At 35.6% G+C, this 12,357-nt stretch overlaps 1 protein-coding gene across 1 annotated transcript; it reads right to left on the bottom strand.

The window, feature by feature from the left end:
• Positions 1-1,651: 1,651 nt before the first annotated feature.
• On the bottom strand, positions 1,652-5,984 carry rfk (riboflavin kinase). The gene is made up of 4 exons (XM_065247566.1): positions 5,664-5,984; positions 4,979-5,130; positions 3,218-3,320; positions 1,652-3,098 (listed from the first exon to the last, which is right to left on the bottom strand). Exons 1-4 carry the CDS (start codon positions 5,743-5,745, stop codon positions 2,950-2,952), a joined length of 486 nt encoding a protein of 161 aa, XP_065103638.1. The 5' UTR covers positions 5,746-5,984; the 3' UTR covers positions 1,652-2,949.
• Between the last annotated feature and the right edge of the window lie 6,373 nt (positions 5,985-12,357).

Below are 12,357 nucleotides of genomic sequence, written 5' to 3'. Positions count from 1 at the left end.
CGTTATAATTCAAGTCATAATTGGCGGAGACAAAACTAGGTATTGCGCGATCATCACGTGAATTTGCGAGACCTCATGGGTCCTCGTCACTTCAGCACGCAGCCGCTCTGCAACCAATACGGAACTGGTGGGTATTGGCGGACGGCGGAGTGCGGAGGCGTAACGCAGCGGAGCAGATCTGCAGCCGCTCCGCAGTCGGTGGAAATCCGGCGTAAGAATCCAAATACAACGTGATGACGTCACTGTTGTGCAAATGATGACGCAGTGACGCAATCTAGCGGCATTTAGCGACTTTCCAGGCAAGCTTTGAAAATAGTTGGCAACACTGCCTGGAAGCGTAAAAATGACAGATGGGACACCCTACGGACACGTAGACTAAGTGAGCGCAATTTAAGGCCACGAGACCGAAAGTCCACATTAAGTGTGCCATTTGGGACAAGGACTAAAATGCTGCTATTGGAGGCATTCACACCAGACGGGGAACAGGCGTCAAGCGCGAGTGATTTACAGGTTACGTCAATGCAAAGACAGGAATAAACATCCTGAGGCGTGGTACGCGCAAATTGAGCTTGGCCACGGGAGTTGAAAAATCTGAACTTTGGTGAATATTTGCACCGTGTTAACCAATCAGAAGCTTGCTCTAGTAATGACTTGATCACAGGGCGCGAGCGGAGTCTCAGAAGCCACGTGAATGAAGCAAGTTAAATGTTCAAGCAAGCGTCCAACTACATGCGAACAGCGCGTTTTTGCCGCCTCTACCGCGTTTGGTGTGAATCCAGCATTAAGCCGCATTCAGTGTTGCTTGTCTCTTTCAATGAGGGGTTTCTAAATCTGCTTGTCATTAACAAATGAGTACCGTCCACTCCAGTAACTGACGAGAGAAGGATGACGTGAAATCCACTGCTTCGATCTCATTGGTAGTCGCTCCAAACTTTTCGCTCAACATTTGCATAAATGTGAAATGAATGAGATCGCGTTGCTTTGCTACTGCTGGTCGCTGGCTGTCTGAACGGGGCGTTAGGCATCCAGGCACGTCCAAATCCAATGCTTGCTTTGCTTCCTGTCTCCATGCATGTGTAGCTGGGCAATGTGATTGATCAAGCCTGGTCAAGTTAAAATAAAGGGCGGCCAAGAAAGTGTCTGGAGCACAAATTTAGTGTAAATAAAGTCATATTTGCACTTTTTTACACGTTTTAATTGCATTTCTAGCGAGAAATTAGTATTGTATTGTTCAAATATGGGATTAGTTATCCCAAAGGCTCTCTCTGTTTATATTTCAAACAGCATTCTGTTACACTTCCTATTAAGACTGTCTGAATATTGTTCTCAGGAATGCCTTCATGCCTCCGAAGTAATTGCCTCATGAGGCAAAAAGTCAGCTGCCTTAGCTTTCGAATGCAGCCAGAATACAACCTGAAGGAATGCTTGTGACTTTGTCCACCCAAATAATCCAGAGTTCACACAGAAACTGTTTAACAATGTAGCTTCACAATTCAGTACTACATATTTTACAATCTTTGTAACGTGTTTCAGCAATACAAGTCTAACATTTATGTGTTTAGAAACAATTCTCTGAAATTACTACTCACAGACTTTATTCTCCACCAATAAACTATTTTCAAAGGTGTGAGGCAAGTAATAAATGACAAGATAATTTTTAATGAATATTTTATTATTATAGAACCAGAAATAATCCAGTATATGTGGCATCAAGAATAAATCGCTCTACTTTGATTACAGATTGTTTGACAGACAACGTTAACAAGGCTCTTTAATTTTACAAGTCAAGCTGGATGAAATGCAGGGTTTTGCCCTTATATGTTTAAACTATTATGATTTGACATGTTAAAGGCACTGCCCTGACATAAAACACAACTATTCAAAATGTACCAAGCATTGGAAAAGCAGCATTTCACAAATAAGTGCTATAGTCTGACACAAAACCAGCAGCAAACGTTCAACACTGTCAGATAAAAAGGTCAAAAAATGGACCCAAGCTCGTACAGGGGCAGTAACCTTTAAAAAGACCATAATATGTACACTTAAGGTACAAATATGTTTACATTTCATACAAATATGTACCTTTCAAGTCCTAATATGTACCTCTGAGCTACTAATATTAACTCTTTAGCTGCTAAGTTTTACTTTTTGAAAGGGTAGCGCCCCAGTGACAGCTTGAGACCATTTTTTGATCATTTTCTGATAGGGTATAGAAACTAGTAAATCTGAACTTCCAACTAGCTTACCAGAGTACTATCTGCTGAGTCACTTTAAAAAAAATAACTTTTTGCTATCTGTACACACTCTTAAATATTAAAAACATCACTAAAATTCAATTCAATAATTATGTACAGCCATATCTCTGTGTGACCAGTTGTGCATTCATAGTAGGCGACAAACTGGCCTTCAGCTCTTTTTATCTCAAGCTTGGACTTCCACCTCTGGGTACGGTTCTCTGAGAACCATATAAAAGCCATTTGTTTTGTGTCAACGAGGAATTTCAATTTCCACTACTGTTCAAGTGAGCCATTTTAATCCCTTGCGGGGTCCTTCCCAAAATCAAGTTAAAGATACAGACAAAATGATTTGTTTACAGTGGAAAATCTGCAGAAAGATTCGACCAATTCTGTGGTTTGACAAAGGTAAAAATACTTCCTGACCTTCGTGTTGTATCAATGCAAAAGGTCTCTGGTAAACATTGAGAACTGTGAAGGGGAGATTCCTTTCCAGTTTATGTGTAACGTGATGGATCCATGTAATGGATTCGACTTCCAAACGAGACATTTCATGTTAGCACTGTACATGAAAACACAATCCTTCTTTCTACATCACAACCGCGCAAAAAAACTATGAAGAAATGGTCACTTCAAGATTTTTTTAAATACAAAAATAACATCCTGCATATGTAGTAACTGGCTTTAAATAGGAAAGGGGATTGTGGGTAGTGTGTTACAGTCTGTGGCCATTCATGATCTGATTTGGCGTTGTAGATATTGATGTTTTAAAGAAGTTGTCCTCCTTCAGTTTCAAGTGCTCGGGCAGATCCAGCTTTCTCTTCGCCTCCTCAACGTCACTTTGAATCGCTGATATCAACTCATCTGTAAGGCAGACAAAACTTGGGATTAACGGAAGGAACAGTGTCCCAGTTGGCCCAAGGACGTTTTTAATGGTTTATCTTGTGTGAAAAAGGTCTATTTGGGTGGGAATGAGTTGTTACCAAGTGATTGAAATCCTTTCTCAGGACGAATATAGCCGACCATAGCTACGCTCAATATCTGGCCATAGAAGTCTTCCTTAAAATTGTAAATCACATGCGTTTCCTAAAACACACACAAAAAACACCAGACATGTTATGATTCATTGAGAGGACTCAACACAATGTCACAATCTCATGGCAATTCAAAACAAATTAGCATTTCAGGGAATTGGTGGCTAATTCGTAGGGCTGTGACAATGCATCGCGTTTCCCATTAAAAATATCTCTCTGAAATCAATCCCAAGCTCCGATTCTATGTTTCATGCACAGCTCGTGAGTATATCACTATGAGTTTGAGTCGTTTATAATGTGCATTTAAAAAAGCAACACTCGTCAAACACAATCATTCAAAATATTCTTTATTATCATGAAAATACCTGAAACAATTTGAAAAACCGCAATGTAAATATGTTTTTAACGGGGTGCCTCATATGTCCTAAAAAGTGAAGCTGATGGCTCTTTAATCGCCCCCTGGTGGTTGGCTGCAGTACAAGTCATAAACGCCGCTCTCTTCATGCAAACGAACGGGACTCAGGTCAAATAAAAAAATTATTACACTTCCAATAAAATTTTCCAAAAGATGTTTTTTTTGTCCTTTAAGGTAGTTGTGTTGATATGTGTTCAATTGTTAATTTTTGTGATACGTTTTTATTTATCTCGTTAAAATATCTCTTCATTTAATCTAAAATTAATATCTCGTCAAAAACATTGTAATAGATAAGTTGTTAATTTTAAAAAAAATAGCTATTTTAATATATATATAGTGTATTATTTTGTGTTTTTAAATTTAGTCGTTAGTTGTATTTTTATTTAACTTACCCCTATTTTAGCAAGCCAGTTAAATGAGACGTTTAAGGGGCGTGGTTGAATAAGGTCACTTTGCAGTATTAGTCTGTGTATATGTATATAGTTAAACTATTAACTAATTAACTAATAACTATTTATTTAGTTACATCCGTATGGGCTGAAGTTTGATACCACGGCTCTATCTCTGGACTTCACTGACAATTCCTTTTGCGCATGCCCTGGCTCCAAACTGACGTTTTTGCGTAACATGTCAGCGTAAATCGTCGTACATTTTAAAGGAACAGTATGTAAGAAATGTATATCAATTAATCATAAAATGGCCATACTATGTCACTAGACAATAAGAAATAATTTTCATTTAAATACTTATATCACTGACAACAGTGGTCTGGCCAGGATATTGTCATTTAAAAAGTGGAGTTGCAGCCCTCAACTGATGTTTATGTTGTCATTTTGTGTATTGGCCACCAGTTGTGTGATTGCAGTACCAGTTTTAGCCACAAGTTTTGTTATTGCAATACCAGTTTTGGCCACAATCCTACATACTGTTCCTTTAAGTTCAGTTCATTACAATGGAAGGAAGCGGTATCACGTCGTCCATCTTTTTTTGCAGTCGATGGTTTGTAATGGTGGTACTTATGCGGCACCAATGGAGTTTCTGCACGAGAGCGCCCTCTGGCTTTTGGATGTGGCTGCATTTTACCGTAATTCTACTAGAAAATGCGCACGAAATTTGCACGATTAATTATGCCAGCCCTACTTATTTATATAAATTTGTGCGTTTTCATACAATTTTCTATAAAAATCACGATTTCCTGTTGTCCGAATAATCTGTGACAGTTTTGTTACTATCCAACTCTGTTACCAAAATCCAGTAACAGTGTTGACAGTAGTGAGTGACTGAGATTGACCAACCATTGATTTCTTAGTGTTTTTGTAGTAAGGATTCCAGCCGATGCTCATGACCATCTTGTGAATGTCTCCGTTATTCACGCGTGCCCACCCATAGTAGATACCGGTGCTGATGTCAGCAGGGAGACTGTCCACCACCGACTCTGGGAAGTTGGCTGAAATGGAAAGACAACTTTACATCAATCAGATCAGAATTCAGATCAGAGTTCATTTAAAAATCTTTTAAGTGTTTCCATTACAAGTACTACTACTGTATGACCCAACAGTTGCTGCAACCATTGCATAATAATACCTTTAAGTAGTGTGTTTTGGGTATTATTACAAAAGCCAGGATTTATCAGTGTTTCTTTCGGTTTCCATCCACCCACCCCATTATTAACAGAGCCCAACACATTAACAGTAGATAGCATTATAGTTTCCATTTAAACCATTATACCCAGTAAAATTACTGTAATAGTTTCTATTGTTTTTAGCAGGAGTATTAATACAGGCTCTTAAGCTCTGTATGTTCACTTTAGAAAGACAACGCGGTCGTTATATAACTAGAAGCAAACGCAGATTCACAATGATTCATCAAAATATCACTAAAAGAACCTGAGCTGCCAGCGTTACCAATTAATTATTAAAATATAGAATTAAGTGCTAACAAATTGGTTTTAGAATGATCAAATACAAGAATTCGTTTCACCTGTCGGGATGCCCAGTTCCTTGCTTCCGCGTCCAAACCCACGGATAACCTTTCCTCGACAGAAATACGGCAAACTCCTCATGTTTGAATCCGGTTAAACTGATGAGAGTGATAGGGCGACCCGGCTGTTCTAGATGCTTCCGTCTTATCGATTCAATCCGATATAGGAAATATCGAAAATAACTGATTTATAATAACGACTCCTTAAGTTTGGTCTTCCGACTTTTAAAACATTAAGAATAAGTGTAAAAATGAAGTCCGCTGTATTGAGTGAAATGGTAGTTCCTCACTACCGACCGTGCGATGTGCCGCTGTCATCAGGGGAGCTCCACTTCGTCCAGCGCTGCGCACACGTATGACGTTGAAATACCGCGATAGCAATCTAAAATCTGCGCTTTCGATTTGCTCTCGCGGTACTTGATGTCATAGGCCGAACAGTCTGCGCAGAACTGAATGAAGTCGAACACGCCTATCGTAGAAGCAGAGTTTGTGCAACGACCTTCGCTGACGTATTTCCTTTGGAAAAAGCGTAACATAAAAGTCCTGCAGATTCACCACGTGAGGTAAAGCAAATAAAAAATAAACATAAATATATATTATTTGATTTATGATGTTTTTGATGGTAGCTCTGTTTGACGATAACATTTCAATATACACATCGTTCAAAAGGATTGTAAGTTATTCACACTAGTTATTTATACTATAAATGCATTATCGTAATATATTACACATGCAATTACATAGAATAAATTCGAATGATTTTGCTGTGAACATTTTTTGCGATAAATATAAAGGCGACATCTAAATAATGACATTACTAGTTAAAATGATAATATTTATTTATTAATGCGACATTCATTAAAGACATTTTCATGTTGTTTAATAACTCGTAGTTAACGCTAGCTTCCAAAACTTACTTACTGGTGTCATGCGGCATCATGTTAGTCTTACGCCAAAAAATAGATTTCAGTACTACAGTAACCATTAATGAACAACATTTTAAAATCATACTTAATTTATTTGAGCACTGGTTCTTTGAGTAACTTAGTTATACAAAAGAGACAATTTTAAACTCACAGAAATTTAACGCGACTTATTAATATAGCCTTCATGACAACAGTTCTAGTTATCGATGACAGGTGCCTTCTAGGATGGTTATGTATGCTTTTAATCTATAACCTCTAGATGTCGCTATTATGCCGGAAATATGCAGAATATCTTGATACTTCGTTATGGGTCGCTATCTTAAAAATACTTTAATTCTGTAACTTGTCAGCAGTTGCCTTGCGGTGCGTATGTTATAGTTTGACATTAGCCTACGTCTTAAAATTAATAATATTTTACACAGTGTTTTACAAAAACATTTTCTCTTATATTACAATTATATTAATTATTATATATTTTCATTATGGAGTCATAACATTTGAAAATGTACCAGCACTTTCACCTGTTCATCCACAGTACAGACAACGAGCATCAAATGATATGTCTCTAAAGATGTGCAAAAATTAAAGCTGTAACTCTTAATGTAATGTGAAACTCACGTAAAAACAAAAAAAGTATATATTCTGTTGAGCTCTCAAAGTCAGCCGTCTTTGGTCTTCTTGTCACCCAAATTAAAATACAACATTGTTAATAAGTGCTTTTGTAACCTTCATCTTATACTATTAATTAATTACACATTTACACCAGGTTACATACATTTTCATGCACATTTTGTGTAAAAAGGACATTTCTAATTTTTTTTATAAGAAAACACGTCCTTTAAGTAAAATAAGGTTTTAATCTGAATTTTCCCCACAAACACATAACAGTCTTTAGTGTAAATTGTTTTTAGCATACTACAAGAAAAGACAATTATTATGTAACTAAATAAAACCTAAGATCTGCGTTTTCTTTCAGATAAAATGTTAATCATTAAATAGTTTCCATTCCATGTTATGTTGGATATGATTCCTTTCATTTTTTTTATTTTTTAAATAAAATATATTTTCCCTGATTAATATCATTTTACATGTTGAAAGAAGTAGAATAAATACAATTGGATATATAAAACATTAAGAACTTTTCACAATGCAAATTTGTCTGTGTTTTAAAAGCAGTGTTTTTGTTTGTATACGCACTCAGTGCTATATTTTCATAAAGCAGTCTGGCGGCTGACATTAAATGGCACAAACAACCACAGTTGCTATATATGACTTTAGCTTATGGGGTATAACTGTAACCTTTACATGATACAAAAGACGATTTTTCATTATCATATAAAGTCTAGGATGCTTTAAAGGTTCAATCTGTGAAATACTTCTTAAAGAGAAAACAAAATAGAGTAGGATTTAAATATATTGTTGTCGCCTCAGCACACAAGGTCCACATTACCATATAAAACATTGTATCTTAATACATTTCAAGCTTTTTTAAAACGAGCCATACAATGGTACATTACAACCACAATTCAATCTGGAAAAAAGCTATCAAAATCCAAACACCCACGATGTCAGTGGGGCAGGGAGTAAAGAATATCACTATTTTGTGTGCTTTCCTTTTCTCTGATTCATTTGAAGTGACGCTGTATAACTGGGAATAATAATATAAGTTGTTTGTGATTCTATATTTAAACATCACCCCTTAATTTACACTTTTATACATTTGGCAGACATTCTTTTATACAAACGTACACATTTTACCTTTATATTTGTTCATTATATTCACTGGGAATCAAACCCATGACATTGTCATATTTATTTCCATGCCAGAAAAGCTACTGGAGTTGTATTTTAGTTATATTGTCTTCATCACTCCCTCTCATATCTTATTTTACTTCCTAGGCTATGCTATAATGAAACAAGTTCAAGCTGATAAAACATGGATGACAATAGATTGTTTGCGGTGCTGATTTTTGGTCTGTCAACAATCAAACATTTAACTCTTTAATCAACCCACAAGAGTTTTAAGACACTGCTAATGCAGACACATGAATCAAAAACATCTGTAAATAGCTGCAACTATTAATTGAACACAAAATAAAGTAATTTTTACACTATATTAGTAAGTTATATTTCAGCTGTTTGGACTGAACTAAAATCCTTGATTAACAATGTCTTGGTCAGACACATACACTGTAAAAAGTGAAAAGTTGGATCAACTTCTGTTGGTAACACCTAAAATGTATTTTTTTTATTTTCCCTTTAAGTGTTTTAACTTAAAAATATAAGTAAAAAAAACCACTCATTTCATACAGTGTGTGTGTCACACTAATAAATATTGAAAATCAAGGATTTTAGTTCACTTCAAACAGCTGAAATATAACTTATATCAAATAATACTGAAAATTACTAGAATTAATAGAAAAATGTGAAATGTTTAAACCGCACAATTAATTTAATTACTTATTACTAATTACTTTCTAAATCATATTTAGTAGAATATACAAAGATAGGCTTGAAACGGCTCAAATAAATCATATAAAAGTACATTTATAAGTCCCACTTTTTAAGGTCCAATTCTCACTATTAACTACTTTTGTCTTAATATACTCCTAATTACTGCTTATTAATAGAGTAGTTGTTAAGTTAAAGGATTGGTGAATTAAAAGATGTAGAATAAGGTTTTCCAGAATCAGGGATTAATATAATAAAATAGTACTTTTAAAGTACTAAAACAACCAACATCTCAGTAATATTAATGCTAATAACCAATCAGTAGTGAGAATTTGAAACTACACTAGAGTTTTACCACTATCCCTATTAACTTACCAAAGTAGTCAAAGTGAGAAGAATACATAAAAAGCATGAATTTTATCCTTAGACTTTAAATTTTGATGTTAAATCCACTATTGTATTATATATAACTGGTCTACAGTCCATACACAGTAATCCCTTACTTTACTTTAAGGAGAAAGTAATTAAATTACAGTAACTAATTACTAAGTAACTAGTTACACCCAACACTGATGACCAATCACAAAATGATAAAAGCCTTGACCCTAATTATATGTGACCCTGGACCACAAAACCGCACAAAGGTCACACAGGTATAGTTATAGCAAACAATACTGGGTCAAAATTATTGATTTTTCTTTTATGCCAAAAATAAGACAATTATATAATTAGGATATTAATTAAAGATCATGGACAACATTTGGACAAATTTAAAATTGTGATTTTCTTGCACACTTACATGTTCAAATTTATTTCAAATAGTTGTATCTCGGCTAAATATTTTCCAATCCTAACAAACCATACATCAATGGAAAAGCTTATTTATTCAACTTTCAGATGAAATATTTTGTTACAAAAAAATGACCCTTATGAGTGGTTTTGTGGTCCAGGTCACATATCTGTATTTATTTTATTGGCCTTTTTTCATTATAATTTAGATACTTTACAGGTATGTGTGAAATATTGTCTCCTTAAGTCTTTAAAGGTACAGTTTACCCAAAATGTAAATCGTTTCCATTTGAAATAATATCATGGAAACGTTTCCCTCATCCCAAAACCACATCTTACTTCAGAGAGCATCAAAAGTGAATTCTGTGAAGACTCCGCTGCGCTGGTTTAAACGTTCAAGTTTCAAAAAGAACTCGAAAGGAGTATTAAAAAATTGTCCCTAAGACATGTGCTGGTTCTGCATGAACAAGATGTCAACCACTGCGACCAGATCTTTTACTCAGCAAATTGATTTAAGAAGCCTAGGAGAGCTTCGAACGCATGTCAAGATTTTCAATGATTTACAACTTAATTGTCAGCCTTATGACTTATGAATAATTGCAAGTTGCACATCACTTTTAAGACACTTTCTTGTGTCCCTTTGGGGCTTAAACACTTACTCTCCATTATTCGAGTCTTCTGAACTTCACCTTACATGTTTCACCATAGAAGAAAGTCCTTGAGGGGAAGCCATTACTGACAAAATTGATATTTTGGGTAAACTATTCCTTTAAACGTAACATAAGACACACTGTGGCAGTGACTGTCCATGGGTCAGAGCGATGAACTTACACACAACCCACACATGTGTAAGTCTCATCGGCAGTGACTGAAACACAGCAGTAATGAAGCAGGTAATGCATGCTTAATGAAGCATAAACGCATTTAAACACATCTACACAGGAGAGATTAACAGCTTGTATACTCGCATTATACACCCACCCGAACATTATTACAACAGCGGTGCCCCCGTCTCTCGAGCGTTTCTCTTTTTCTCTCTTACTTTACCTCACACATACGCACAAACATTGACTCAGACACGTACACCTGTGAATAAACCTTCAACTGCTATGATACTCTCTTACCATCTGTTCGGCTCTGCCCTGCTCTCTACGTACCGCGGTAATAACACGGTTGCTTGAGCATTCAGATGTTGATAACTAATTGTGTTGATAACGGACAGGCCATTGTCCTCAGTAGATTTGTTAATATTTTGACAACAAACTTTTTTTTTGGGGGGGGGTCAGAAAATGGTCTTAAGCTGTCACTAAAAAGTCCTAATATGTACAATTTAGGCCCAGAAACATCTAAGGGAACTAATATGAACTCTTTAGATGCACTTTTGAAAGGGTACACCTATTGAAAGTGACTGGAAGCTATTTAGTGTGGATGAGATGTGTCGCGTGCCAGACTTGAACCCGACTCCCATTGTGAGCACCATAGCTCAACGAGTTTGTATACAAAATATTATAATTTCCTTAAGTGAATTCGCTTACTGTAAGCACATGTCTTTATAAAAACCATTTTCTCAACAGGAGTACGATACTTGTAATACTGTGTAAATCCTTTTGTTTTTGCATTATAACTTTACGGGTGGTAAATAGTAATGGCATACATTCTGTTTCGAAAAATGTTCCCATTACGTTTAGGCATTAAAGGTAAAAATGGGAATTTTTCCAGGAAAATCTGGTCGCGGTTCAAGTGCACACGTGAAGAAGTGCATTAAAAGTCACCCCCTCTCTGTGCAAAGTGTACAAAGTGCATCTGATGAAAAAGTACAAGTGCCACAAACACAGAGGGGGTACAGAAAGGCAGACTTTTTGATTAATACTCCCCTAAATTAACTGTTTACTCTACAGACTCTTAACATTCCCAGATTATGATAATTTTGTGACAGGCGGAGAGATTGATGTTTGAGAGCTTGTTTTAATTAATGGTTTTGTTTGTCTCTGGAGAATGGATTTCTTCTCGTCTTCATGGTTGCTTTGAAACACTTTTTGAAGCTTTAGAGCGACGTAATGGGACCCCCGTGTGTGTTTTGAATAGAAGTGAAAAAGTGTCTACAACGATTATTTCGTGTTTGAAGGAGAGGCTAATCATACATGCAGTCATGTTTGCTTTTTTTACTTTAGTGTTTATCGCGTTTTTATGACTTTTGAAATGATCAAAAAACAAAATTTGATTGTTTTTGCCCGTGTGTAGCAGAAGAACTCGTATTTATGTGTTTACGGGTGTACCGCATCGATTCGAAGTTTTAAGTAACTTTGTTTGAAATGCACTTAAAACGAAATTATTTCAAATCTTGTTTATGTTCACGTAATCATAATGAAGGCTTGTTATGTCACTTCTTTATTAAAAATATACTTGCATAATCTTACTCAAGATGCAAAAACAGTTTTTATTCTTTAATTTACCATTGCCTTTAAAAAAAAAAAAAACATTTAATGTTTGATCAATGTTCAGCTTTGATATTTAAAACATCCTTTTTA

The sequence above is a fragment of the Paramisgurnus dabryanus genome, chromosome 11 (assembly GCF_030506205.2).
Source record: "Paramisgurnus dabryanus chromosome 11, PD_genome_1.1, whole genome shotgun sequence".
NCBI classification, from domain to species: Eukaryota; Metazoa; Chordata; class Actinopteri; order Cypriniformes; family Cobitidae; genus Paramisgurnus; species Paramisgurnus dabryanus.
Note: the sequence above shows the minus strand (reverse complement) of the source record. Positions and strands in the feature narration are given on the sequence as shown.